The sequence below is a fragment of the Aulostomus chinensis genome, chromosome 19, assembly GCF_037954235.1.
Source record: "Aulostomus chinensis isolate RoL2024-O1b breed Wild chromosome 19, RoL_Achi_v1.0, whole genome shotgun sequence".
Classification (NCBI taxonomy): Eukaryota; Metazoa; Chordata; class Actinopteri; order Syngnathiformes; family Aulostomidae; genus Aulostomus; species Aulostomus chinensis.
This window is the reverse complement of record NC_141338.1, coordinates 10381565-10404727: the sequence shown is the minus strand read 5'-3', so window position 1 is coordinate 10404727 and position 23163 is coordinate 10381565. Positions and strand designations below refer to the sequence as shown.

Genomic DNA, 23163 nt, shown 5'->3' with positions numbered 1-23163 from the left:
AATAAAGAACACTGTAGCTTAGCCTTTCTGGGAACATGAACAGTCCTAAGTCATAAAAAAGAAGATGGAACTATACCTTTATCCTGGACTTCTTTAGACCATCGTTCCCTCTCACTGATTGACTCGCGTTCTGTTCTTTCACTCTCTGCCAGCGTGTCGATCTCAGCATCATCGAGCACACCCCCAGTCCCAGTGACGGCTACAGCCTCCTTGGTATTTGGCTGAAACGAGAGCTGCTGGCAGTGCAACTGCTCCTCAGCACTTAACTTGCACGACAAGTCTTGGTTGGTTCTTGACATATCATTATTACTATTCACCAAATCATGTTCTGACTGCACGTGTGCCCTTGGAGAAAGCTCTCCGTATTGTTCCACATGTGACGTCTTCACTCTGGACAGTTTTAAAGTCAGCCTGGCAGAGTCTTTCAGCGGAGAACTCACAATGTCATACAAGGCATTTTTCCCGATGTGCTCATTCTCTTCTTTGCGCCTTTCTTTCTGCTTCTTTTTGCGCTCAGCAGATGAAAGGAGCATGTTAGGGGCTGCACCCGCTGGCACATCGGAGGGAGGTGACTGCATGATGAGTAGAGGTCTTGACCCTGCAGAGGTACACGTAAAATCAAGAAAAATTGGTACCAAAGAAAAAGGCAATGAATGGTATTAATATTTTCATTTCAGAATATTAAGGGAAATGGACTTATTGCTAAAGCAGCATACATTTCGCAGCTTCTTCACTCCCAGCAGGGGAACATGCAGACTGTGGTGATTTAACAGGAAACAAGGCGGCCATCATGGAGGGGTCATTTTCCTATTGAACACAAGACGTTAATCAGCATTTTGAACAGGCAGTGCCAGCCAAGGTTCATGTCAGGATATATTCTCACTCCAAACTACCTCATTTCCAAGTCTGTGAGCCATGTTCACATAATCTTCATCAGAGCCTGGTTTCACATTATGATTAGATGAGTTACTTGATAGCTGCCCAGAGACCTTGTTGTCATGGATATTTCGAAGACTGCCAGAAACTGGGAGAGAAACAAATAAAATCTTGTTATTTGTGTTGATGCCACATGATTGTCTAAGTAGTTGGAGAGTTGCAATGCTACATTTCTTTTCCACACTGATTTGCTACAAGCCAGTAAAACAAATGGCTACTTTTTAAAATCCCATTCTGTGTGCATGCTAAACCAGGGGTTTTTCTTGCAAAACTACTGTACCTGAGACTTGGGACCCCTGGGATAATGTAACAATCATTCAGTGAGGACTTTCAGAGCCAATTGTTAAAGTGTGGGTTTTAGAGCAGTTTAATTAGAGGTCTCTTCTTTTAGAGCCAAGGAGAGGCTGACGTCTTCTTTTTCAGAACAGTTCACCATTTCTGTGCTCCAAGTGCCTCTAAAATCTCAAAAATAGTTGAACTTCTCAGAAAGGCGCCTGTGTCATCTGTCTCGCTCTCTCTTTTGAGTTGGGACTGGTTCTTGTTCATGGAGCTTGTTATTTCCATATCTAAGTATCCAAATTGATAAAAAAAAAATCCCAGAATAGAAAAAAAAACCCGGTCAATTTGTGGGCGCAAACCAACACTGAATGTGAACTGAATGAGAGCTCCAACAGCCCAAAAACACTTTTCAGCCATTCAGAAATGCTATGTAGACACAAGGCTACAGATGGAAAAGCACTGAGCAATAATTTGACTAACCTTGTGTAACATCGTCTTCCTTGACTTGTTTTAAAACCAACAACAGTAGAAATGCGCACATTTTGCTGTTTACCATTAGTGTTAGGTGGTGTCGCAGGCAGCATTCACACATTTATCCTAACTTGACTTTGGACTCACCTTGCTGAGTCTGCTGGTGTTGTGAATAACTGGGTGGACTGTACTGCATGTAGTCTGCTGGACTCTGAGGAGTATATGGACTGGGGATGGGGCTGTTGGAATGCTGTTGTTGCGGTATGAAGCGAGTTCCTGACCCAGACTGTGGGGATGTAAAGCATCTGTAAAGGGTACAAGAGGTCATTTTAGTATAAGGTGCAGATGCATTCTCCAATATCTGAGAACATGATGTCACAGCCTTACCCAGAGGGGCTTTGAGAGACAGTGGTTTGCTGATAGTTGGAAGCTGGACTCCCATGCACCTGACTCTGAGACATCTTATACTGTTGAATCATTGGCTGCTGTATTACACCTAAGAGAAAATCAAACAAATAAAAGAGCTGCACATACATAATTCTGCAGCACCAGTAATTGAAACTCAGTGATACACAATTTCATGCCTGTTAGCACCTGCACTTCTTGAAATAAGGTAGCTCAGGTTTAACTACTCAAAACTGAAATAGATGAACGGATCTGGTGTCTCAAATGTTTTCAGTCCTTGTAAAGACACAAAATACTACCATAGATACCAAGCTAGACCAAGATACTTTGTGTTATCCCCCCCCCACTGGTCCACTGTATGAGACCGCCTAGGCAACCTGAAACATGAAATGAATTGTCATACTCCTGTCCCTGAAGATTTTGGGGTTTCTGGATAGCAATGTTTGTAGAAGCACTGGCATGTCACCCTCAGGTTCATCATTCCCCAAATTGTCCTTCAACTCTCTGGGAAGCACAGAGAAGAACAGAAGAACATCATGTAGACACCAGCTGACAAATAGTAAATGACGACACCGGCTATGCTACTTACATGTGTTCTGTGGACACCTGGTTAAGGCTGTGTGCCAGTTGAGTCACCAAATTCTCGTCTCGACACACCAGGAGGCTGCTGACCTCTTCAGAGATCCTTCCATTGTAGAGCAGACTCTTTGCAGTGGTGGCAGGAAGAGGAGAAGGCAGGGGCAGCTGGTTCAACACTGGACAGATGAAGGGCGAAGAAAAAACATGGTATGTGGGGTGGAAAATCAGGGGGCAACATAATAAATCTGTTATGCTTTCAAAATGGTTCAAATGTCACTAATTACATATATTTTTCTGTCAACATACATCTTTTACATCTGAAATTACCATCCTTTGCCTGATAACAGGGCTGCGCAATACTGTATATCAACATATATTTGGACATAGCATCATTCCCAGGTTATGAAGGCTGCATAACAGTAAAATAGTGTGTGTTTTTTCAGTTGTGAGACTGTTCAAACATTTTTCATACACTTACTACTTGCCTTAACAGACGTGGACAAAATAACACCATTGATGAGGATTTTAAAGAAATTAAATATCATTGTGGTAAAATTTCATCAAAAAATCAAGTGATCCCTACAGCATTGCCATAATATTGCCATTAAGGTATTAAATATTGTGGTATTTAATTTTGCCAATATCGTCGGCCCTTGTTGAACAAAGCACTATTTCTAAGGAAAAAAGGGCTCAAAATACAGAATAAATGCTCTTTTCTTCAGGTCTTTTTTTTTTTTTTTGCACTATTCATTTTGTAATCACAATTCACACATTGAAAAACATGTCAACGTCATATTTTATGAAGAAAGATGTTGAAAAAATACTATAAACATGCTGTTACAAGGCCTGAAATTTCAGTGATAGAAGAGTGAAGAAAGGTCAAATTAGTAAAGTTACCCCGTCCCAGGCAACATAAGTAAGCACGCCTGTCAAAAATCATCTCATGCTTAACTGTGTTATAATCTTTTCTGCGTTAACAAAGTTTTTCTTTCATTGAAGCTAATTTGGGGTCACTACACCCACGACTTGAAACTTTTTAAGCACAAACCACTTCAGCTCTACCAGCCCTGAAATCACGACTGGTAAGAAGCAGTATAATGATCCGCAGTACAAGTTAAAGAATCAGGGTTGTGTATTCCTTAGTGGTACCACATTTTGGATCGAATATCTGTGTTTATGATGTGTGAACAGCATCAGAGAGATGGTGTTGCACTTACAGTCAGTCAGGCTAGCAATTCCAGCAAGAGTAGTGATGGGAACATGAGGCATATCACCATTCATGCTGAACATGAGGTCAAGAGGTCGAGTCAATGCACAGGCTGCTCGATATTACCAATCGCTCCTTGTTCCTCACATCTCCAACATGCTGCAGAGACAAAAAAAACAACATCAGACACTCTTACAGGACTTTTAGCAAGGTTAGTACCGTTAAAGGCATTATTCTTAATATTGTTATGATAAGGAAATTGTCAAGTATTTGCCAGTATGCTTCTGGAATGGGGGTTCAGTGCTGTGTCATATGAGTGTGCAGGATTACAGAATTATTCTGATGTGGATAGTGCGTAAAGGTCTTATAACAAGCAGGCAGCATGGACATGTCTTTAATGTTATTCAGTGGTAATAGTTTTTGGTGTTTCCATACCATTGTGGTCCATTATTTTCCTTTTATAAATGCTCTTTTTTTTTGCTGTGCTATTCCAACCTGCTCTTGTTAAACATGTACTGTAAACTGACCCGCAAAAATCCAGCTATCTCAGTTACCATTTATACATTGTGTAATGAGTAACATTAACCTAGAATAAGTGCACATCTGTTTCCTTAGCTTAGATGATGAAAAGTTATTCGTGTTTCTATGTGAATGTCAGTGCATTTAGCTTGGCTGCCTTATCTATTTTCGTTCCGGGTGAAATTAACAACAAAAACAAAAACACAAAGGCTGTAATTTACAAAAACCCAACTCAGATTCTGTCTTTTGTTAAACCGACACTTAAGATTTCCGGGGCTGTCCAGACCCATAATAGCGACATTAGCTCACCTTGACACCAGATGTGACTGTATTATTACAGCGTTCTATATTATGTTCGGTGTTGTAGACTGAGAGAATGAGCAGTATAACGACGTGAGTGAGAGTGAATAAAATCAAGTCGGGGTTAGCCGGCTAGCAACAACTGGAGATGAAGCTATGCTAGCTGGCTAGGTTTAACGCTAGTTGCCTGAGCTAGCATCACCGGTAGTGTATCAAAATCAGTAAGCCGTGTGTTTACTGGAGCTCTGAAACGCTCCTGGTATCACACAGGTCATGTATCGGTGTGGATTTTCACCCCACACTCGCAATGGCCTTCACCGACGCATCTCTAGCTCACAAAGTGGACCACGGACTTGCATTAGGAAGCGTAACCCCGACCCGACGCCAGGGAGGCAGGGGTACAAAGCACAGACCCCATCACAAATCATATTTCTCCCCTTGGCTGATCTCAAATGCTGCCTGGTGTTACCTGATGAAACAGAAAGCCAGGGGTTGAGTGAATAAATGGTCTTAGACGCGGTTGTTTTCTGTTGAGTGTGGCTTATTTACCTCAGGATGTGATGAGAAAGAAGTGGAGGAGGAGGAGGGGGAGGAGCAGGATGGCAGCTGGAGCTGGAGAAGAGCTCCCTCTCCGTCCCACCGTTCAAACAGCTCCTCCGAGAAATAGCGATCACAACGGCAGTGATCCCCGTCGGGGAGGCTGGGGGCTCGTCATCTTTCTCACGGCGAATGTATCCACTGGGAGACGGCGGGCAGCATCCCCATCAAACCGGCCTTATCCTACGGTTTCCCCCACATATAGACGCTACCATGCTATAATGTTAGCAGTTATATTTAAGTAGAGTAGAATCAGAGAAACGGGGAAAGGGGGGGGGGGCAGTCTAACCCTCTCTCTCGCTCAAAATGCCGACCGGAAGAATCGGTAAAAGAACTAACTCCCTCAACCGGTGAGGAGCCAAATCATGGTCCTAACGTCTAGATAAGACAAGGCACGAGGGGTCTGTCACATCTTCACCAAGCCTTCCATGTCGATGCTTTACTAACTTCATGAAATCCAGATGCTGTTTCCTGGTCATAAATGTCATGCGCTTCAAAAAATAATCTTGATGTTTGTTGTATATTTTTAGAGCACAAGAGAGAACTCCGCTTGTGAACTTGGTATGCGCGATATTGCTTCTTCTTTTTTTTCTTTTTTTTTTAACCGATATCTGTGCGGATATCTTAATTGGCCGAGATACCGTTGTTAATTTATCGGTATACAAGTTCTATGACTCTCACAATTTGTACATTCAAAAACAAAAATCACGTTATAAGTGTGAATTTGAAATGTTTTTTTTTTGTCTTTTCCAAATATTGAATGCAAAAGCTCCAAATAATATTTAATACAATCTTTCCTCAACAGATGATGAGAAGAGGAAGACTTTTGCTCTTCGGACCAATATTTGCTTAAAACATGGCCAACATCTCCCAGTATTCATGGTATGTCAATAGTTTTGTGCTTCCTTGTTGTTAACATAAAAAATAGGTTTATATCATATCATATATCATATAATAATACTATGATAAATAACCCATAACCCCCTAAAATTTCACTTTCACTAGTTTCACTATACCCCCTCTACTTCTTACAACTTTGGAAGGTAGAAGGTGTAGTGGAACATGGCCTTGGCTGAGTTTCTATAACAATTTCCAAGAAGTTGCTTTCAAAATCTTTCAGAAAATGTATTCAGTTAATCCCACAGCTTCCAGATATGTGTATACAAATAGCCTCTCTTTCTGTGGGTATGCAGAGGAACCACTTGATTCATTTACATAATTCAATGTTAAATGGTTTTACTTTTAGTTTTACTGTGTCATTTCGTTGTTTATTCAACTGAGAGGCCAAGTAGTGATGTCATAACAGATAAGGGAACGATGAGACGGGGTTAAAGCACATTTTCATCCAACACACTTCCAAACCTTTTCTACAACTTTAAGATTTTCATGAACATACATTCTCTGAGATGTCTGTTGACACATGAAAGATAAACATAAAGGTTCATGTCAAAATTATAAGTAAACATTTACAAAGAATTCATGAAAAGCTATATGAACAACCAAAAAAAAGTTTATGAAATAATTATTTAAGAATTCCATGACTTTTGCAGTTTTCATGACCTATGAACTCCGAATAAACCAATCAGCTGATTTTCTCGCAAAAAAGCATCACTTCTAACAAAAAGACCTTTTTTTATAAAGAGGTTGCAGTCTCCCTCTAGTGGAACAGGAAATGACTTCCTCTTTTCCAGCCTCCTAACCCAGCTAACCTTTTTCATTAGGTAGCATTCTTGCTTCATTTGAGGAAAATACCTGATGTAAAGGCGTAGGGTCAGTGATGAAATAATGATTTCTTAAAAAAAAAAAAAAACAACGCAAAATATATCTAGAATTGAGGATGTGTTAATGTAAGACATTATTCTAATCCTGAAAAACTATATTGTTCTGAGGAAAAATGTCACCCGAAAGGACAACTTCAGGAATTCCTTCATCAAAACAGATGGTGAACAATTTCTCCACATTCAAACTTTTCATGCATTATGAGAGGATTTCCTATTATTTTTATATAAAATGTTTACACTGCAACTTATGAACAAAAAAATGAATACACTGGGGAAAAAAATTGCGCTGAGATACATTTCCATTTGGGCTGGCATTGCTTTGAAACTGATTACTATTTTACTGGTAATCTGTTTTAAATCTACTACACATGGTAGCAAAATTAAAATGTCTCCTCATGAATTGGCACTACTGTTGAGGGCCATTCATGCATAATCAAGCTTTCATCTTGTGAATGCAAGTTATTATTCGGCCTTTAAAAAAAAATGCTGCGCTTACGATCAGCAGAGAACGTCTTGATTCTTAAACTGAGCAAGGGTCATTTTTTTTTATAAGAAACCTAAACTTCTTTAGATCAGCGTGAATAGGTGATTATTTTAACATAGTTGAAGTTGTTACTACAGGCCTAAGCTATCAGATAAAGGGATTTGTTAATAACAATACCGTCCACATTCATATGAAAAGGCAGCAGCTGACTCCTGTAGTTTCACGAGTGGATAATAATGTTGCGTTTACGGCCGCGGGGTTTCACGGTAATTACTCCGCTTCAATGGGTTTAACCATGAGCCTCTAACCCGTGACGGTCATGAGGGTTTCTTTTCTGCCCCTCTCTCCTTTCCAGATATTTGAGCTGTGAAATAACACAAAAGTCCAGCCGGAGTTGGAGAGAAGACATTAGCTAGAGGAGCTGCTGTCTCCAATTCAATTATCCAATTTGGTAAGATAATTTACTGTTAATCCCTTTATTCTGGCAGAGATGTTCGCTTATAATGGTAGACAGTGTAGAGCAGCGGAGTTGGCCGTTTTAATTGAAGTCAACTGAAGTCACACTCGCAAGTTGTATTCTCATTAGATGGCAAGAATTGAAGCTGCCTGACTGGCGTTAGGTGACATTTTAGACATTTACTGCTACAGCAACAAGTGACGATGTCACCAATTAGGATCATATTTGGCTACAATGACCGTTTTAAAGCCTGTATCAAAAACCTGTTAATTCTTAGACTACCAAGACGTTTCTATGCAAAGCATTGCATTTGAGCAATAACTTACAAAATACTGAATAATGCTTTTTTTTTTTTTTTTTTCGTACTCAGGTTGTCCCTCCAGTCTACGTTCTTGCTTGCCTTGTACGTTGCTTTGGAGTCAAAAGCGTCAGCCAAATGAAATTCTAGAATTGTAGAAAATGAAGAGAAGGCTTGATCAAGGAGTGAAACCTGTGATTTCTCATTAGTCTACAATAAATCAGGGCAAGTCCTGAGGAACAAATACAGATTTATTCAAACAAATATGTGTTTATTGTACCATAAAACTCCTGCCCATGTATTGCCTTGGAACTGTCAGATTTAAGGTTGATTTTAGAGCTCAATATCTGAACTTTGCATCTATTTTTGAAGTTCACTTGCACAATCAAAGGGGATAGGGAGAGTGAGTTGGACACTGTGTGAGTATTAAAAATAGTCATTATGTTTCAGCACTAAATCCGATGAAAGGACACTGTGTTTGCTTTCAGCTTGATGCGTTGCAATCATACAGACGGGATGCCTCGAGGAGATTTCAACATTTATTTTGCAACCAGCAGACGGGGATACGTCAGAGCTGAGGAGTATGTGTATCTGTTTTATTCATATTCACAATTCACAAATGTAAAGGTAGACCTTCACCGTCCCAATCAGCTTTTTTTGGATCCAAAAAATTAATGTCTGTTTCTCCTTTTGCTGATTTGATGTATTTCACTAAATTTGTCGCTAAGTGATTTTTGTTGTTGTGAATTGTGTTGTGTACTCCAGAGCAGTAGGCATAGTTCTGCTTGTGGTCATCCTGGCAGCTCTCCTAATCCTGGGCTGCTGGTATTTCAAGAAAAGAAGTGGCTACAAAATAATCAGGGTGAGGCAATGGTATATCTTCTGGATCACATTGAATTGATGTTTTATCTACAATTACTTCACTGAGTGTTTATGTAAAACATCAGAGGTGTCATTATTTTCACCCTGGTTTCCTCTTGTGCCCCTACATGTCACTCTGTCCTCACTTTCCACTGTTTTTCTCATCCTTCTGTGTCTCCTGCAGAGCCCCAGGTCAGGGTCACCAGGTTTTACAGGAGGCCAGTACTCAGAGGCTGGGCCTTCAGCAGAAAACAAGATGGCTCTCACTGATTTTGGCAGCTTCCAATCTGTGGTGAGCTCATAGGAAGTAAACTAGAAGTACTGAACTGGTTTAGGCTGCTTTCTGTGCCCCAAATTCAAGAGATATTTATCTTGCAAAGAGAGAGTGATCATTGCACAAGCAGTTAATGACAAGAGTGCAGACTCAAAGTCTGTACAATCTGAAGTCTGTAACAGGGTTCTTATTGAGGACAAAAGCCTCAAGGTGGCTCTGAATAGTGTAGAGCACGTGAAACTAATGCGATGGCTGTCTGAAAGCAGAGATTATTATGTCAGCAGACTGGGGTGTATTTGAAATGTTTGATTCCTAATGATGTGTGAAAGCAAAGTGAAGAGTTACCGTGAGTTCACAAGTGTATCCCTGCAGTGCAATCTCACAGAAAAGGTTGTTTTTTTTTTTTTTAAGTTTTGAGATCAGAATTACATTCCAAATTCTTATTGCAAGTAAAATATATTTGTGGTTATGATCCATAACTTTCCTTTGAGAATTCTTAATGCTTTGTTCAAAATCCAAATGTTTCCTTGCTGTTAGTGTGACTCTGGTGGGCGGGGCTTGCACTATTGGCTTGAGACCAGCCGATACAGACAGTACCCATCCATGACTCAGCTCAACAGCAGCAACCAAAACAAAACTTTTGTACTCGCATTGATGCATTTTTGCCACTTATCACTATAGCACTGTTATATTTTCAAATTAAACTTTTGTTTGCACAATTCCGACAAAAATTCCATCCACTAATACAGAAAGTTGAAATGAGGACCAGGATTTAAAGAGTTATTCACCAATGCTGTAATCAGTACTGAGTGCACTGATAGAGATCCCAGGATTATTAGATATCTCACATTCCAGGAACAATGAGTTTAGGAGTTGCTGTTTTACATTTATATTTTCCATCTTCTCCAGGTTCCTAATGCTCCTCCAGCCTATGAAAAGATCTCCTCCGGGCCACTGCCGCCTCCCTACTCCCCTTGAAGGACTTCTTCAGAGGACACACAGATGGCCAAAGAAGACAGGAGAATCTGGGACAAAACCCTCACAACTTTGTTTGTAGTCTGTTATTTAATCTAATGGTACTGTCATGATTCCTATTCCTTCATAATTAACTATACCAACAAATGAAACTATTTTTCTCTTAGTAAAATTATTTACATGCATGAAAACGATGTACATAAGTTGTTTCAATAATAAAAATAATTTCACAAGAAGCCTGTATATAAGAAACTCAAACACATTGCTGGGGACAGATGCATTGTTTATTTCCATGCTGTAATGTCCACATTTATTCAATGAAAATGTACCTAGTAAATTTTTCTTGAAAAATCTATATGGTAAAAATAAATAAATGTGACTGCAAAACATTTTATATGGGCTCAAACATGTAGTATAAATTTATCTAGTTATTTACATTTCTAAAAAATAAAATGTAGTTGTCAAACTGTTACTTACCAGGGAAAAAAAAAGGACAGTGACAGAATCTGAATAAAGACAGTTGTATTGTACTATCACAGTTAAAGTAGAGCAAAGTGTACTAATGAACAGTACCCCAATATTTACCTCTTGAATCAGTATCTAATAGTAGTACCTATTCATCAGTATTCATTCATTAAGAGTTATCATTACTGGCCATGAAGTTAAAAACCATGAAGTAAGGAGTCTATAACATTCATCACAAGGCAACCTCAATAGTTTTCAATTAAGAAAACCCTCACAGTTTACATTTCCAGTCAGTCCGATTAAGCATAAAGTTTTATCAATAAGATTACCTAACCGGTATTAACCTACATCAAATCTATGAGTCAAACTACAGTTGGAGAGCTGTTTTCAGAAACCTAGGATTAGCACAAGCAATGAATATGGGCACTGGCAAAACTAAGCAGCTGAAAAATGGAGTCTGAATCCTCACATATCTTGCTCATGGCTTTCTGCTTCACTTTGTGTCTGCTTGCGAAGGATGCAAAGAGGAATCATGTGTTTCTAGTGCTCCAGTGGAACTGTTGGGGGAAACCATAAGTGCAGCCAGTGGTTTGGGACAGGCGGTTAACTCTGCTGGGCTGACCTGACACCGGACTGTACTCAAAACAGCACCATCAGGACTAATTAGTAGCTTGGATGCTACATTGTTATGCAAACCTGAAGCTGATGTCTGCAGAGATTGCTTTCCCAGTGCTTGATTAGCTAGAAGTGCAGGTTGGTGGATGGTGTTGTTTGTCTTTAGGGATGTGACTGGTTGAGCCGGTAACACGGAGCTGCTGGATGGAGGTGTGGTCACCACGGGTGCCGTTTCAAATACATTGACAGTGCTTCCAATGGGCTGAACAGTTGCAATCGGCAGTTTCTGCATCCTAGACACTGTGCTTATAATAGGTGAGACAGCCACTGTTGGCAATACTTGTGTCCGAGTACCAGAAACCACTGGTTGCATGACTGTGGGCACCTGTTTTTTGACTGATGTGATGCCAAGACCGATCGGTACAAAAGACTGTGATGGAGCAGTAGAGGGTGCTACAGTCCTGCCTGTTGGTTGTGGCTGTACAGCTGGATCCAGGCTGGATCCAGGGTTGCCCTGCTGGTCAGGAAGAGAATGTAAATGTGGTGCACATAGTGTAACTGGGGTGGGCAGGGTAGTCACTAAAGGGGTGGGTAGAACAGGTGAGGAGGATGTAAGTGCTGACAATCTAGGTAAAGGGGGTGCTATTGCAGATGAAAGGAGGGGTGAACATTCCGCTCGAGTACCAGCAGCTAATCCAGTTGCCGTCACGTCTGAACCAAAACCAGGGGAACTGGTTATCATTGGAGAAACTTGGGCAGGTAGGCTGTTTGACAGACATGGAGATGTGACGAGTGTGGGGATACTTACAGTAGGGGATACAAAGTTGCCAACCAGTGAAGTTGGCAATCTGGGCAGAGCAGAGACTACACTTGTGTTACTGGGTAACAATGCTGAACCCAGGCAAGTTGTTCCTGTTAGCTGGACTGGCATAACACTGGGAGTTGTTGCTAGCAATGAAGGACCCATAGCAGGTTTGCATGCTACAACAGGGGAATTAATAGGTGGCACACCTGGTAGCCTGGCTGGGCACTGGGGTAATACCGGTGCTCGAGGGGCTACAGAGGCATGGCTTACCCCTTGGACAGGTACTGTTGATCCAATACCTGTAGCACTGACACTAGGCACTTTTTGCGGTGCAGGACTCGAGATGATAAGCACATGACTGCCTGGACCTAAACCATGGGGAGGGACTACAAATCTTGTATTATTAAGAAAGATCTGTGTGCCAGCAGCAAGGGGCGTAGAGGTGTTGATGACTATCCTCTGTTGGACTGTGCCAGTTGCAGAGGTGGTGAACGGGGTTAAGGTGGTTGCTGCTAAGGAGATAGGGGTTTGATTTTTATTGAGAGAAGATTGCAAGGAAGATACAATGGAGGTGGTTTCCTTATTGAAGCTGCTCTGGATATTTGGGGGCTGCCAGGTAGTTGCGGGGATTTTGGCTGGACTACTCTGCACGGTAGTGGTTACCTGAGCAGGAGAGCTGCTGAGCAGTACACCTGTGGGAAGACCTGGGTCCTTCTTTATCATGTTTGCAGCAGGCAAAGTGGCAGCAGTACATGTGGAAGAGCCTTTTTGGGAGACAACGGTAAAGGAAAGGATACCCTGGAGTTGAGAGTTGCTGGTAAGCGTAGCTTGTGAGGCAAGCTGGGATGGACAGCTTGTGATGGTGTTTGAACTTGTGAACGGGACCAGTTGTGTAGTGGTTGCTGGTGAACATCCAGTATATGAGGCAGACATTGGTTTGCCTTTGGAAGGGGTATGTGACAGGGTACCAACAGTCTGCCCAATGGTTGTTGTCTTCCCTAACTGGATTTGAACCCCTGCAGACACAAGATAAAGATATTTATTTGTGCATCATTGTCTGTATAGAATATCTGCATGAAAAATCATTTCAATCAATAACAGGACCATATGTGATATATGATTATTAATGACTTAATGTATCATTTGAAGCTTTCCGTTCACTAAAAATTACAGTTTCCTTATCTTCGGAAGTGCATTGTTTTGGCTGTGGCTTTTTAGTTTGTTTTTTCTACAAGAATTTAATGTGCTGAACCCAGGTAAGAATGGGTTGCATTAAAGGTAACCTGTACGGAAGATGCTCACACAAATACACTAATTTATTCATAAGGTTAAGTTTATCATGATTATGCTTCATGCATCCATTCATGCAAAGCTTTATGAATTCACTTTCACATGAAAACATGGTATTTTCTTATAATTAATAAAAACCCCATACTAAGTAAACTTAAGTAAGGGTTTACATGTATTAATTAATACTGCTCTGGTGTAAAACGAATACATCAAACTTGACGTACAGCAGATTTATGAGAATTCCAATGAAATATTGCACCAATCAAACCCACCTGTAGGCAAGGTGATGTTCTTGCTCTTGGACAATGCCTGTGAGTTGACATTACCAGCAGGCTGGCTAAGGCTTAATCCTGTTTTCAGAGTTTGACTTGATAATGACGTGGTCAGCAGCTGTCCGCCAGCACCGGTTGTTACGGGCTGCTTTGTAACACTTCCTACAAATGTGGTAGATGATGTTGCAGCAGGCTGGTTGATGAACATGACTCTTGGATTAAGAGGTGACGACTTTGTGGGAGAGAGTGCGTCTTTTGATACCGCTACATTTGAGGCTGAGGAAGAAGAGGGGGTAACCAGGATGAATTTAGTAACTTGGGGTCCCTCATCTGTACAGGCCCGTTTCACACCAGACTTACTAATGAACTCAGCTTGTGTGAGAACTTGAGGAACACTTGAAGTACTTACTGATGGGACAAAAGTGCTTTTTACTAATGAAGCAGCAGCTGCTGTCTGTGGTAGCTGGCCAATCTTCGTTGTAACTGTAGAACCTAGTGAGTTTTTCAAGCCTTGACTTAAAGCCACACTAGTCCCTGTAGTCTGGCTACCTGGCACAGTAACAGGAATGCTACCAGTGAATGCAGTGACCACAGGAGCTGTAACTGTGGAGGGGGGCTTTAATACTGCAGTAACATGCTTCTGAGGTTGGGCTACTGACATACTTGCCACGGCTGGGATGGTGCAAGGGGGGGTACGAGAGGGTGCAGAAGTAGTCGGTGATGATTTGGATACGAGGAAGGCTTTAAACTGAGGTGAGATGGTGATGACAGGACTAGTAGGCAGACAACCAAGTGCATTCTGGTCTGAGGATGTCTGAACTTTGACGATGCCGGTGTTGCCTCCTCTTGTTGTTACTAAAATGGACTGAGAGTCACGAATGCACACAGTCTTTAGCTCCTGTTTGGGGTCTGTAGACTTTACAGATATCGTTGAAGCTGAAGTGTTAGGCATTACGATGGATGAGGGATTAGGCGTGACGCCCTGTGGTGTGTTAGCTTGGGGACTACAAACTTGTGCTCCCTTTAAACCTGCGCTGTTCAGAGTCCCATGGAGACAAGGAGAAACAGAAGGAGAGGGGGTCCTCACGGTTGTGTCTTTCAGAGGAGCTACTTGCTGAACAGGGATTCTATTTTCAGGAATGGAGAACCCAGGCACATTGGTGGACATACACACAGGGCTTGCCACTTTAGAGACTGGGACCTGAATACCCTTTGACTGTTGATGTAAAGAAGATACCCTTTCCTCAGATTTGTGAATGAGAAGGTTAGAGGGCAGAATCACCACTTGTTGCTTGATTTTCTCTCCACTGCTCTGGTCCAGGACAGGATGCACCGAAATCTTGACTGGGCTGCTGCTATCTTTCCTTACAAGTTGACCCAACCCCTCTGGAACCTTGTACACCACTTGGACAGGACTTTTTGGTATAGACTCTGTTGTTTTAGCCGGCAGTGATTTAAGAAGAGCTGTGGTCACTGGGGCCATTCCCGGCTGTCTAAGTACTTGTGTTTGTTGTTGTCCATGTACCTGCAATTGTTGAGAGTTCTGTTGGGAACTGCAAAGAGTACTTTGTGCTTTTGAAAGTTTTGTGGTAGCCATTGCAGAGGTAGGCAGAAGACCCAAAGATGACCCCTTGCTCCGTCTCTCTTTGTTGTTCACCCCTGAGATATCAACAGGCCGTTTCATTAAGGTCACTTTGTTTCCCACACTCTTAGCCAGCAGGGTGGGGATGGGCGTGTAGCCCTTAGGTAGTCCAGTGGTGGGGTGAAGAATGGGGAGTCTGGGTGATAGGGAAGCCTGGGCTGGTATCCTTGCTGCCCATGATGAGTTTGCATCTCTGGATGGATTTGATGAGATCAGGTCAGAGCTTAACGGTGGCCCAGACTCTGGGGTAGAAATGTTACTGCTGCCAGTTTGAAATCCTGGAAGAAGCCTGGTGACTTTCTCTGTACTGTCCAAATGGTGTTTTTGGTGGTTGGGAGCAACACAGGTCACTGTTCTCTCTCCAGCAGACTCTGCAACAAACTCCCTGGTGCTTGCTGAGAACAAATCAGAGTTGTCTATTAGGGATGCGCAAATCAATTAGTCATCTGTACATACATTTCATTATGACATCAGCTTTCAGTTGTATCATTTAATAGCACTGCAGACTTCAGGAGCAGGAATACACCATCTTACGCTTTATCAATATATTACACTTTAGATTCTATGCTAATTAGATTACCTCCACTCCAAAGACCTCTGGGAACTACATCTTCCTCTTCTGATCTTCTATATTGATCCAATGAACACACCTCCTTCCCTAAACCACTCTCTTCATCATCATCTGATGATGACGACGATGACACACACTCCTCACGCACAAAGTTATTGAACTCTGGATGTTTCTTGAAATCATCAAATTCTTTCTTCAATCGAAGCCTGGTATGGAAGCAAGGGTGGAAATACAGGAGCAGGAATTTCTATTCCAATAATCATGATATGAAAGCTTGAAAATCAAAGTTTCAGTCATTCTGCTTTGCACTGGTCATCTGAGCCCACAAGTAATAATAGAACATGTCTTTGATAAGAAAAAAAACATAAAGAAAGTTTGATACAATCATACCTGTTCCTATGATAAGCCTTAAGAAGTTTGGGTTCCCAGGGTGAAAGCTCATTCAGTAATCTGATAAGAGTGCTGTGGAGGTCTTTTACTGCTTCTCTTCTGTAGTACCAACGGCCCTGCCAATTCAGTGAGGTGAAAGATCAAATAACAAACACTTTAATGTGACCAAACAATTGAGAATATTGTTTTCTCATTTGGAGAATTTGATTGTCACCTACCAATCTCTTTTTGGTGCTCTCCAGGTCATCAAGCTCATCCTCTGTCTTGCTGATCAGCTCTCGCAACTCTTCAAGACTGGTGCACACCAACTGCAGAGGATGAATCAAGTAAGAAAGAAACAGTCAAAACTGATGTTGGTGGGAGAGGTAGGAGTCATTTTGTGTCCAGCGTTCAATGTGAAAGAACATTTTTTTGTACATTCATGTAATCTGGATTTTTTTATGAGGGGAAAGAATAGGAGGCATTTGAATGTGGTAATTAATTATCATATAGTCTAATTATATAGATTTTCTGCACAAACATTGTAAGACACACATTACAGTATCTACTGAGGTTTTTTGTGTTTGAGGAGGGGGTCTTTTAGACTGTAAAATACTCGCATATGGCTAGACTGAGTACTATGTTAATACAATTTAAAACACGAGTGAACTTCAAAATTAGTGTGACTACCTTAAATGATGGCTCAACTGGAGGTTCATCTTTAATTTTCTTGGTAGATTCAGTTTTTTTTTCTGTAGACAATAAAATACATGACAACTGCATTAATCCACTTTTACTTATACAGTGCCACAAAAAAAAAACAACACACAAGAATTATTCCGTTTCGCACTGGCATGCGTCTCAGGTGATCCAATCCATTCCCAGTGGGCAGAGATAAACACATTTGGTTGGATAAGCCAAGATGCTTGTTAATGCCAGATTTGATCAGGGCCAAACATCAACATGAGTCCTTTCCTCACCTGTTTTACGTTTTTTCTTCTTGTCTTTCCTCTTGATCGTTGTGGTCACTCTCTGCACTGCTGACTTGGCACCCTCAGCTGGGTACAGCCTCATCCTGTCTGTGTGCTGCAGCTGCTTGTTCTCTCTTTTCACCCCCCGCAGCTGTTCCCTCCCTCGCTTTTTCTTCCACTTTTTTTTTTTAGTCCAGATTCTGTCAATGACCCTCTCTTCACTTGAGTTTCGAGTGCTATCAGAAGACTGTGCAGCTAACCCCGGTGTGCTGCAGGAGCAGCCATGCTGTACTGATTTAACTTTACTAGTTTGGCTTCTACAACATTCCAAACAGGAAGACCTGTGGTGTCCCTGGCTGGGACCTTCTCCTTCCATTTTGATCCCCAATGGTTTGGGTGGGGAGGCCACATTCATAGAGCGAGCAGGAGACCGTCCAGTGTAGCTATGCTCCCCCACACTCAGACAAGGCTCTTGTGTTTCTGCCTTAATGATGCGAACTGAGCCCAACGAAAATCCCTGCTCCTGCTTTAGTATTTTGGATTGATGCCCCAACTCTATGGTCTCTTGCTTAAAAACTGTTCTTCCCCTAACAGGACTTGTATGTGAAAGGGACAATGAATTAGTATGAAGCATGAGGTCCAATTTAGAGTCTTCAGAAGATTCTCCATCAGAGGACCCTGATTCAAACCCCATCTTCTTCTTCACTGACCACAATCTAAAACTTTCATCATCTTCCTCTCCATCCCCATTTTCCCTTTTAAAAAACATAAATGTGTCTGTTTTCCCCTTCCCAAGGTCATCAGACTCTCCCGTGTCCATGGAGCCTCCATGACATCCCCGATCACTTTTATCCCCCTCATCCTTCATTCCATCTGACTCCTCCTCCTCTGTTCCTGGCTCTACTTCAACACTTCTCACCCAAAGAGAAGGGAAAGGAAAAGCTGGGGGTGTGCTGGGGCTCTGGCAATAGATCCTCAGGTCAGCACCACAGAAATGTGGGAAATGTATATAAGCATTCTCCTTGCTGTCATAGCCCAAAATGGACTCCCTACATTCATGGATGGGCTGGGCCAGTACAGCATCCTGCACATCCTTCTGTGTCTCATAAACGTGATCACAGAGTCCTTTGAGAAGCCACACACGCTGGTAGAATGGCAGCAAATGAAAGGGTTTCTCCTCCAAAGGGCTGACCTCACCCAGGTTGCTGAAAAACTGGTGACACAGTCCCAGCTGCTCGGCCCGACCTGGCTGATCACGGGCACTACCAACGGCTCGATACCAGCCCATAACCCGCTGCCTGAGCTCCGATTCCCAGCGGCGATAAGGAAGGGCAGGCCGGCGTTGCAGAGTGGCTCTCTTTTGTGACTGGGACAGGAGGGAAGACATGATTTTGGAAAGGAGGATGCTGCAGCGGGGCATCAACAAGCAGCGTTCCAGCTCAAAAAATACAATCTCTGGGAGGTTAAGTGCCGTTTGAGCCAGGCAGAGGAAGTGACCTATAGCAGGGAGCTCCCAAAGAGTGTCCACAGTGTGGGGGGATGCCTGTGACAACAAGCTCTGCTCCCACTCTTCCACCTCCTTTGCTGACATTTCCTCTGCTTCTTTTTTCTCTAGCTCACGTTGCCTGAAAAAAAGCAAACAAACAAACAATAAAACTGAATTCCTTTCACACACAACTATAACAAATGTCATGCAATCTTTTGCCTAATTAAAAATAAACTTACGACAACGAACTTTAATCTTTTCTTTAAAATACTTATTTACCTCTTCTCTTCTTTGGCCCTCTGTTGTTCTTCCAGCCGAAGGGTCTGGACCATGATGGACTCATGCCCACCAACAGTGATGGTAGCTAGGCTACGAGGGGCCAATCTCCTCCTTGTCGAAGTGCCCCCCGAGCCTCGATCCTCCTCTGCGCCAAAACGTCCTTTAGAAGTCACAGCCAAAGTTGTCTTTTCTCGAAGAGTCCTAATTTAATATATTAAGAGAGAAAAATATTGATGTTATAATGTGATAAAAGATGATTAACCACAGCTGTTGACACACATTCCTGACAGTGGAGTAGCAGGAAATAACATCTGGATTTCAACACTAACCACGGTCAGACCAATTTCGTTTTATATAATTGTGGTGTATCTGAGAAAACTTTGATCAATAAATCAATAATCAGATAACTCTGGCATCATAAATTGAAGCTGAACATTTTCTCAGAAAAAGGGCTCCAACTGAGACACTTAACAAAAGTATAAACACTTTTATTCTGCAGCCATTCTAGATGTGATTACCTCAAGAACTTTTTTTTCTGACAGTTTACAGAACCTCTGTCTTTTAAATTCTAATCCAAATTTGTCTATGTCACTGATAGCGAGCATTTCGTCTGCACCAAGCTCTTTCTTGTACAGCTGCTGAGAATCAAAGTGCTTACTAAAAGCACCGGTGTTCCTTATGATGGAGTCAATAAAAGGCTGCCCAAAATCCTCCAGATTTGTCACACATCACAAATGTCACAATGCCACAAATCAACAGCGAGAAGGCAATAGGGAAAAGTGCAAGCTGGCATGTGAGGTCAGCAAATTGATTCTGCTGCGTTGAATTTTCAACACTGGAAATCCGTTTCAGCAGTTTGGCACTACAGTAAATCACAACACCAGTTTAGGATCATTCATCTGCTGTGACCACCTAAGACCAGAGACTCACAGCTAAAGCTCCGGTCACAGACAGTTCACCTGAGAGAAGCTGCTTACATGCCAGTAGTCCCCACAGAGGTCACAACCTGACTGGGTCAAGCATAGGAAGACTATATCACATTAGATTCTATACTATGTTACATTTTACTGTCATTCTCTTAATGTAAACTTGTTGTTTTTGTCTCTTATTATTTATATTTACTGTACTTTCCAGTCACTTATTTTTCCATTACATTCACCAGTATTCTCTTGTACTGGAGTCAGGTGACTGTCTCCTGTTGGCTAGAGGCATTATGTAGGTGAGGCTGCACCAATAATGCTTGTTTGATACCAGATGAATTTCAGTGGTGGAAACACTTTGGTTATTTTTCAAGATCTGAATGATTTGATCAGTCTTGTGATGACCTACTCAGTTTAAAGGGGGGGGGGGGGTTGCTAATAACCCAATTGTCATTTTTTTTGGCATACTGTTAATGTCATACACTTACATTAATTTGTAGCATGTTTTGATCAATGCATACATAAAACATCAAGCGTTATATTTTCCCTCTCCATAACTATGTCAATTTATCCGTTGATTATTTTCCTGAAAACTTTCATAATCATATGGTATCACAAAAAAAGCTTAACGTGCTACATTCATTACTTTTCAAAGCTCAAGTACGCAACTTCAAATTGTTTTCTTTTGTTGAGTGGATAGTTAATTTTCAACAGTCCACACTTGACTTAACATTGAACTCAGCAAAGCAGCAAATTCTCACATGAGAAAAGCCCAGAGATGTGACACCAATAATAGCAATCAATTAAGATGGTAGTTGCAGAATAGTGTCACAGCAGTCTCATTATCAGTTTACATTCGTACAATAGGAGCTTGCAATAAAAATACTTGAACTTATTCCTTTCACAGACTGCATTTACTCTCTTTTTCACCAACATTAAATAATGCATGACATTAAAAACACCCAATTCTGTAGGATTTTAGACAGAAATTCCTAACAGTGTAATTACATTTTTTTTTTACCTGGATAGTAATGTGAGTTTCTGCTCCAGCATTATTTCCAGCTTCTGAGCCTGTTTGGAGATCCAGTGGTCCACCCCGTGGTAGCGATAGCAGTTCTCCAACATCAGCCTGAAGTCTGCAACAAACTCTGTTATGGTCTCATACTGCTGGCAGATAAACTTCTCCTCCATCCTCCGCAAACACATGGACCGTTTCAGCTGAGCCTGACCCTGACCACAGACCCCTCCAATGCCGTGTTGGACGTCCTGATGTCCTATGGGTTGGAGAAATGTGCTGGTGACCCCTTTGTGCTTGTCCAAGAGAAACCCAGTGAATATCCTGTAAGCTTGCTGCACCTCATAGTTCATATTCTCCTCAAAACTATTGCTGTTGGTTGAGATGCAGACTTCAGGCAGTGAGAGGTCACTGTTTGAGAACTCTGACATGCCATCATTGCTCATTGAAAGGTGGTCATCCTGAGCAGAAAACTCTCCAGGGTCACCGAGACAGTGTAAAGCTACCACAGTCTCTACTTCACAGGCACCATTACTGAGTCCGTCCTCAGTCCTAGCCAGGACCTTGTCAGTGCTGCTGCTCAGCCACCTGGAATCTGAAGCCATGGTTCTGGAGCTGGACTGCTGGGGTGCTGATTCTGGGCGGTTGGGTAACGGGTGGCTACAAGCTGCTCTGATTTGGTTTGACTTATCCACCTGATCCATGATGCAGGAATCTGAAGTAGGTAACAGGTGTCACCTAGGGTGAACTTTGATGTTGCAAAAAACAGTCCACCATAATTTTGGCTTGAGGGAAACCTGCAGCAAGAAAGAAAAAAAAACAACCTTATTGCTTAACATGTTGCCAAAGAGAGCAGAGATTAGGTGCCCATACCAAACATTGCTAATTTATATTAACTTACATTTTAATTCCTGTCGTACTCACACAACAAGTTCTCACATCCTTAATTATTTATACTTTTATTTCGTGTGATTTTGCCAACATCACCAGCGGCTAAACTTTACCTATCAAACCGGCTGATCTTTGCAAACTTTTCGTTTTCCATGCACCATTGGCTAGCTATGTTAGCATTTAGCGAGCTAGCTTAAAAGTATTTAAAGTTTGTTCCGCTACCTTTGTTTTTGCTCTCCCTTATAATGACAGGTGCCAAAATAAGACCACAGCAAACCTACCAGAGGGAGAGCCAAGTAGGTTTAACCACATACCTCGACGTTTTCAGTGCGGCTCCAGACACGCACCAGCTTTAGCAAGCTTAGCAACCACCACAGCTTGCTAGCTTGCTATTGTCTCCAATCTGGGGCCTGCAATTGCTGCGTTCGCTGTCCATAGTTACATTTTTAGCGATCAAATGTTAATTAGGTAAAAAGTTATGCAGACATGCCATGTCGTCAGCGCACGGAGTGATGTCAGAGATGCCTAAAAGACCCGGAGGAACACTAACTGATTGTCCGACAATGCATAACAGTTCATTTTCACTAGCCATCCAGCTAACCAGCTCGGTTTGCAAGTTGACTTGTGACAAGTAAACAGTACTAGGTTCACTTTAGAGACAAATTTGCGGCGATTGCCAAATATCGTTTGAACCTTGTAGGGTGTGCTAAACGCTGGTAACCGATTTCTCTGGCTTGCGTGAAGAAAAAACAGCCCACTTGACTTCCACCCTGCGTGCGCTCAATGCAAATGAGCGTAACCTGACGTAGAGAGCATATTCCGCGCCGCACGAAACTGTTATTTTGATTTTCTAGTTGATTCTGTCATTCGCTTTACACAATATTAATAGCCTTACTGTAATTATATCAAAGTATTTCGCTGAGAGTTCTCGAATTAGAGGGTTGCAAGTCCGTTTCAAATAACTGACCAAGCTGCTGTGGACGACAAACATGCAGCTATCTTGGTATTTTGGATTCCTCATCCATAACTTCAGTGTTCAAGTAGCTTTCAGTGAGTTATATAAGATGCTGCACTGTGAACTTGAGCCACACGTATCTAAGATTTCACCACAAGATGGCGCGAGTCCCTCGTGTACGACCCTATAACGTC

The 23163-nt window shown here is 41.9% G+C and overlaps 3 protein-coding genes across 12 annotated transcripts in view; 1 reads left to right on the top strand and 2 right to left on the bottom strand.

Moving 5' to 3' along the window:
• LOC147243976 (nipped-B-like protein B) overlaps positions 1-5776 on the bottom strand; it is a 20773-nt gene extending 14997 nt beyond the window's left edge. Inside the window, exons 1-9 of the mRNA XM_086188301.1 lie at positions 5246-5776; positions 3888-4036; positions 2681-2846; positions 2495-2595; positions 2074-2182; positions 1834-1991; positions 894-1024; positions 717-807; positions 77-598 (exon numbers count right to left, since the gene is read on the bottom strand). Of these exons, the coding sequence (XP_086044427.1) occupies positions 77-598; positions 717-807; positions 894-1024; positions 1834-1991; positions 2074-2182; positions 2495-2595; positions 2681-2846; positions 3888-3960 (1351 nt within the window). The 5' untranslated portion in view covers positions 3961-4036; positions 5246-5776. The remainder of the gene's footprint in view (positions 1-76; positions 599-716; positions 808-893; positions 1025-1833; positions 1992-2073; positions 2183-2494; positions 2596-2680; positions 2847-3887; positions 4037-5245) is intronic.
• mlana (melan-A) lies at positions 5702-10811 on the top strand. 5 transcript variants are annotated; one of them, XM_086188312.1, is made up of 8 exons: positions 5792-5854; positions 6099-6175; positions 7914-8009; positions 8386-8418; positions 8802-8894; positions 9079-9175; positions 9359-9466; positions 10358-10811. In XM_086188312.1, the coding sequence occupies exons 5-8, from the start codon at positions 8806-8808 to the stop codon at positions 10424-10426; spliced, it is 363 nt and encodes a 120-aa protein (XP_086044438.1). In that variant the 5' UTR covers positions 5792-5854; positions 6099-6175; positions 7914-8009; positions 8386-8418; positions 8802-8805; the 3' UTR covers positions 10427-10811. The 5 variants fall into 5 exon arrangements, with proteins under 5 accessions (XP_086044435.1, XP_086044438.1, XP_086044437.1 ...); XM_086188311.1 differs by lacking the exon at positions 8386-8418 and having other exon boundaries at positions 5798-5854; positions 10358-10810; XM_086188309.1 differs by lacking the exons at positions 7914-8009; positions 8386-8418 and having other exon boundaries at positions 5702-5854.
• brd10 (bromodomain containing 10) lies at positions 10686-23163 on the bottom strand. 6 transcript variants are annotated; one of them, XM_086188308.1, is made up of 11 exons: positions 22329-22872; positions 21130-21920; positions 19189-19389; positions 17433-19048; positions 17143-17204; positions 16692-16781; positions 16474-16589; positions 16093-16289; positions 13871-15907; positions 12972-13324; positions 10686-12017 (listed from the first exon to the last, which is right to left on the bottom strand). In XM_086188308.1, the coding sequence occupies exons 2-11, from the start codon at positions 21825-21827 to the stop codon at positions 11382-11384; spliced, it is 6006 nt and encodes a 2001-aa protein (XP_086044434.1). In that variant the 5' UTR covers positions 21828-21920; positions 22329-22872; the 3' UTR covers positions 10686-11381. The 6 variants fall into 6 exon arrangements, with proteins under 6 accessions (XP_086044434.1, XP_086044431.1, XP_086044428.1 ...); XM_086188305.1 differs by lacking the exon at positions 22329-22872 and adding an exon at positions 22982-23163 and having other exon boundaries at positions 10686-13324; XM_086188302.1 differs by having other exon boundaries at positions 10686-13324; positions 22329-22871.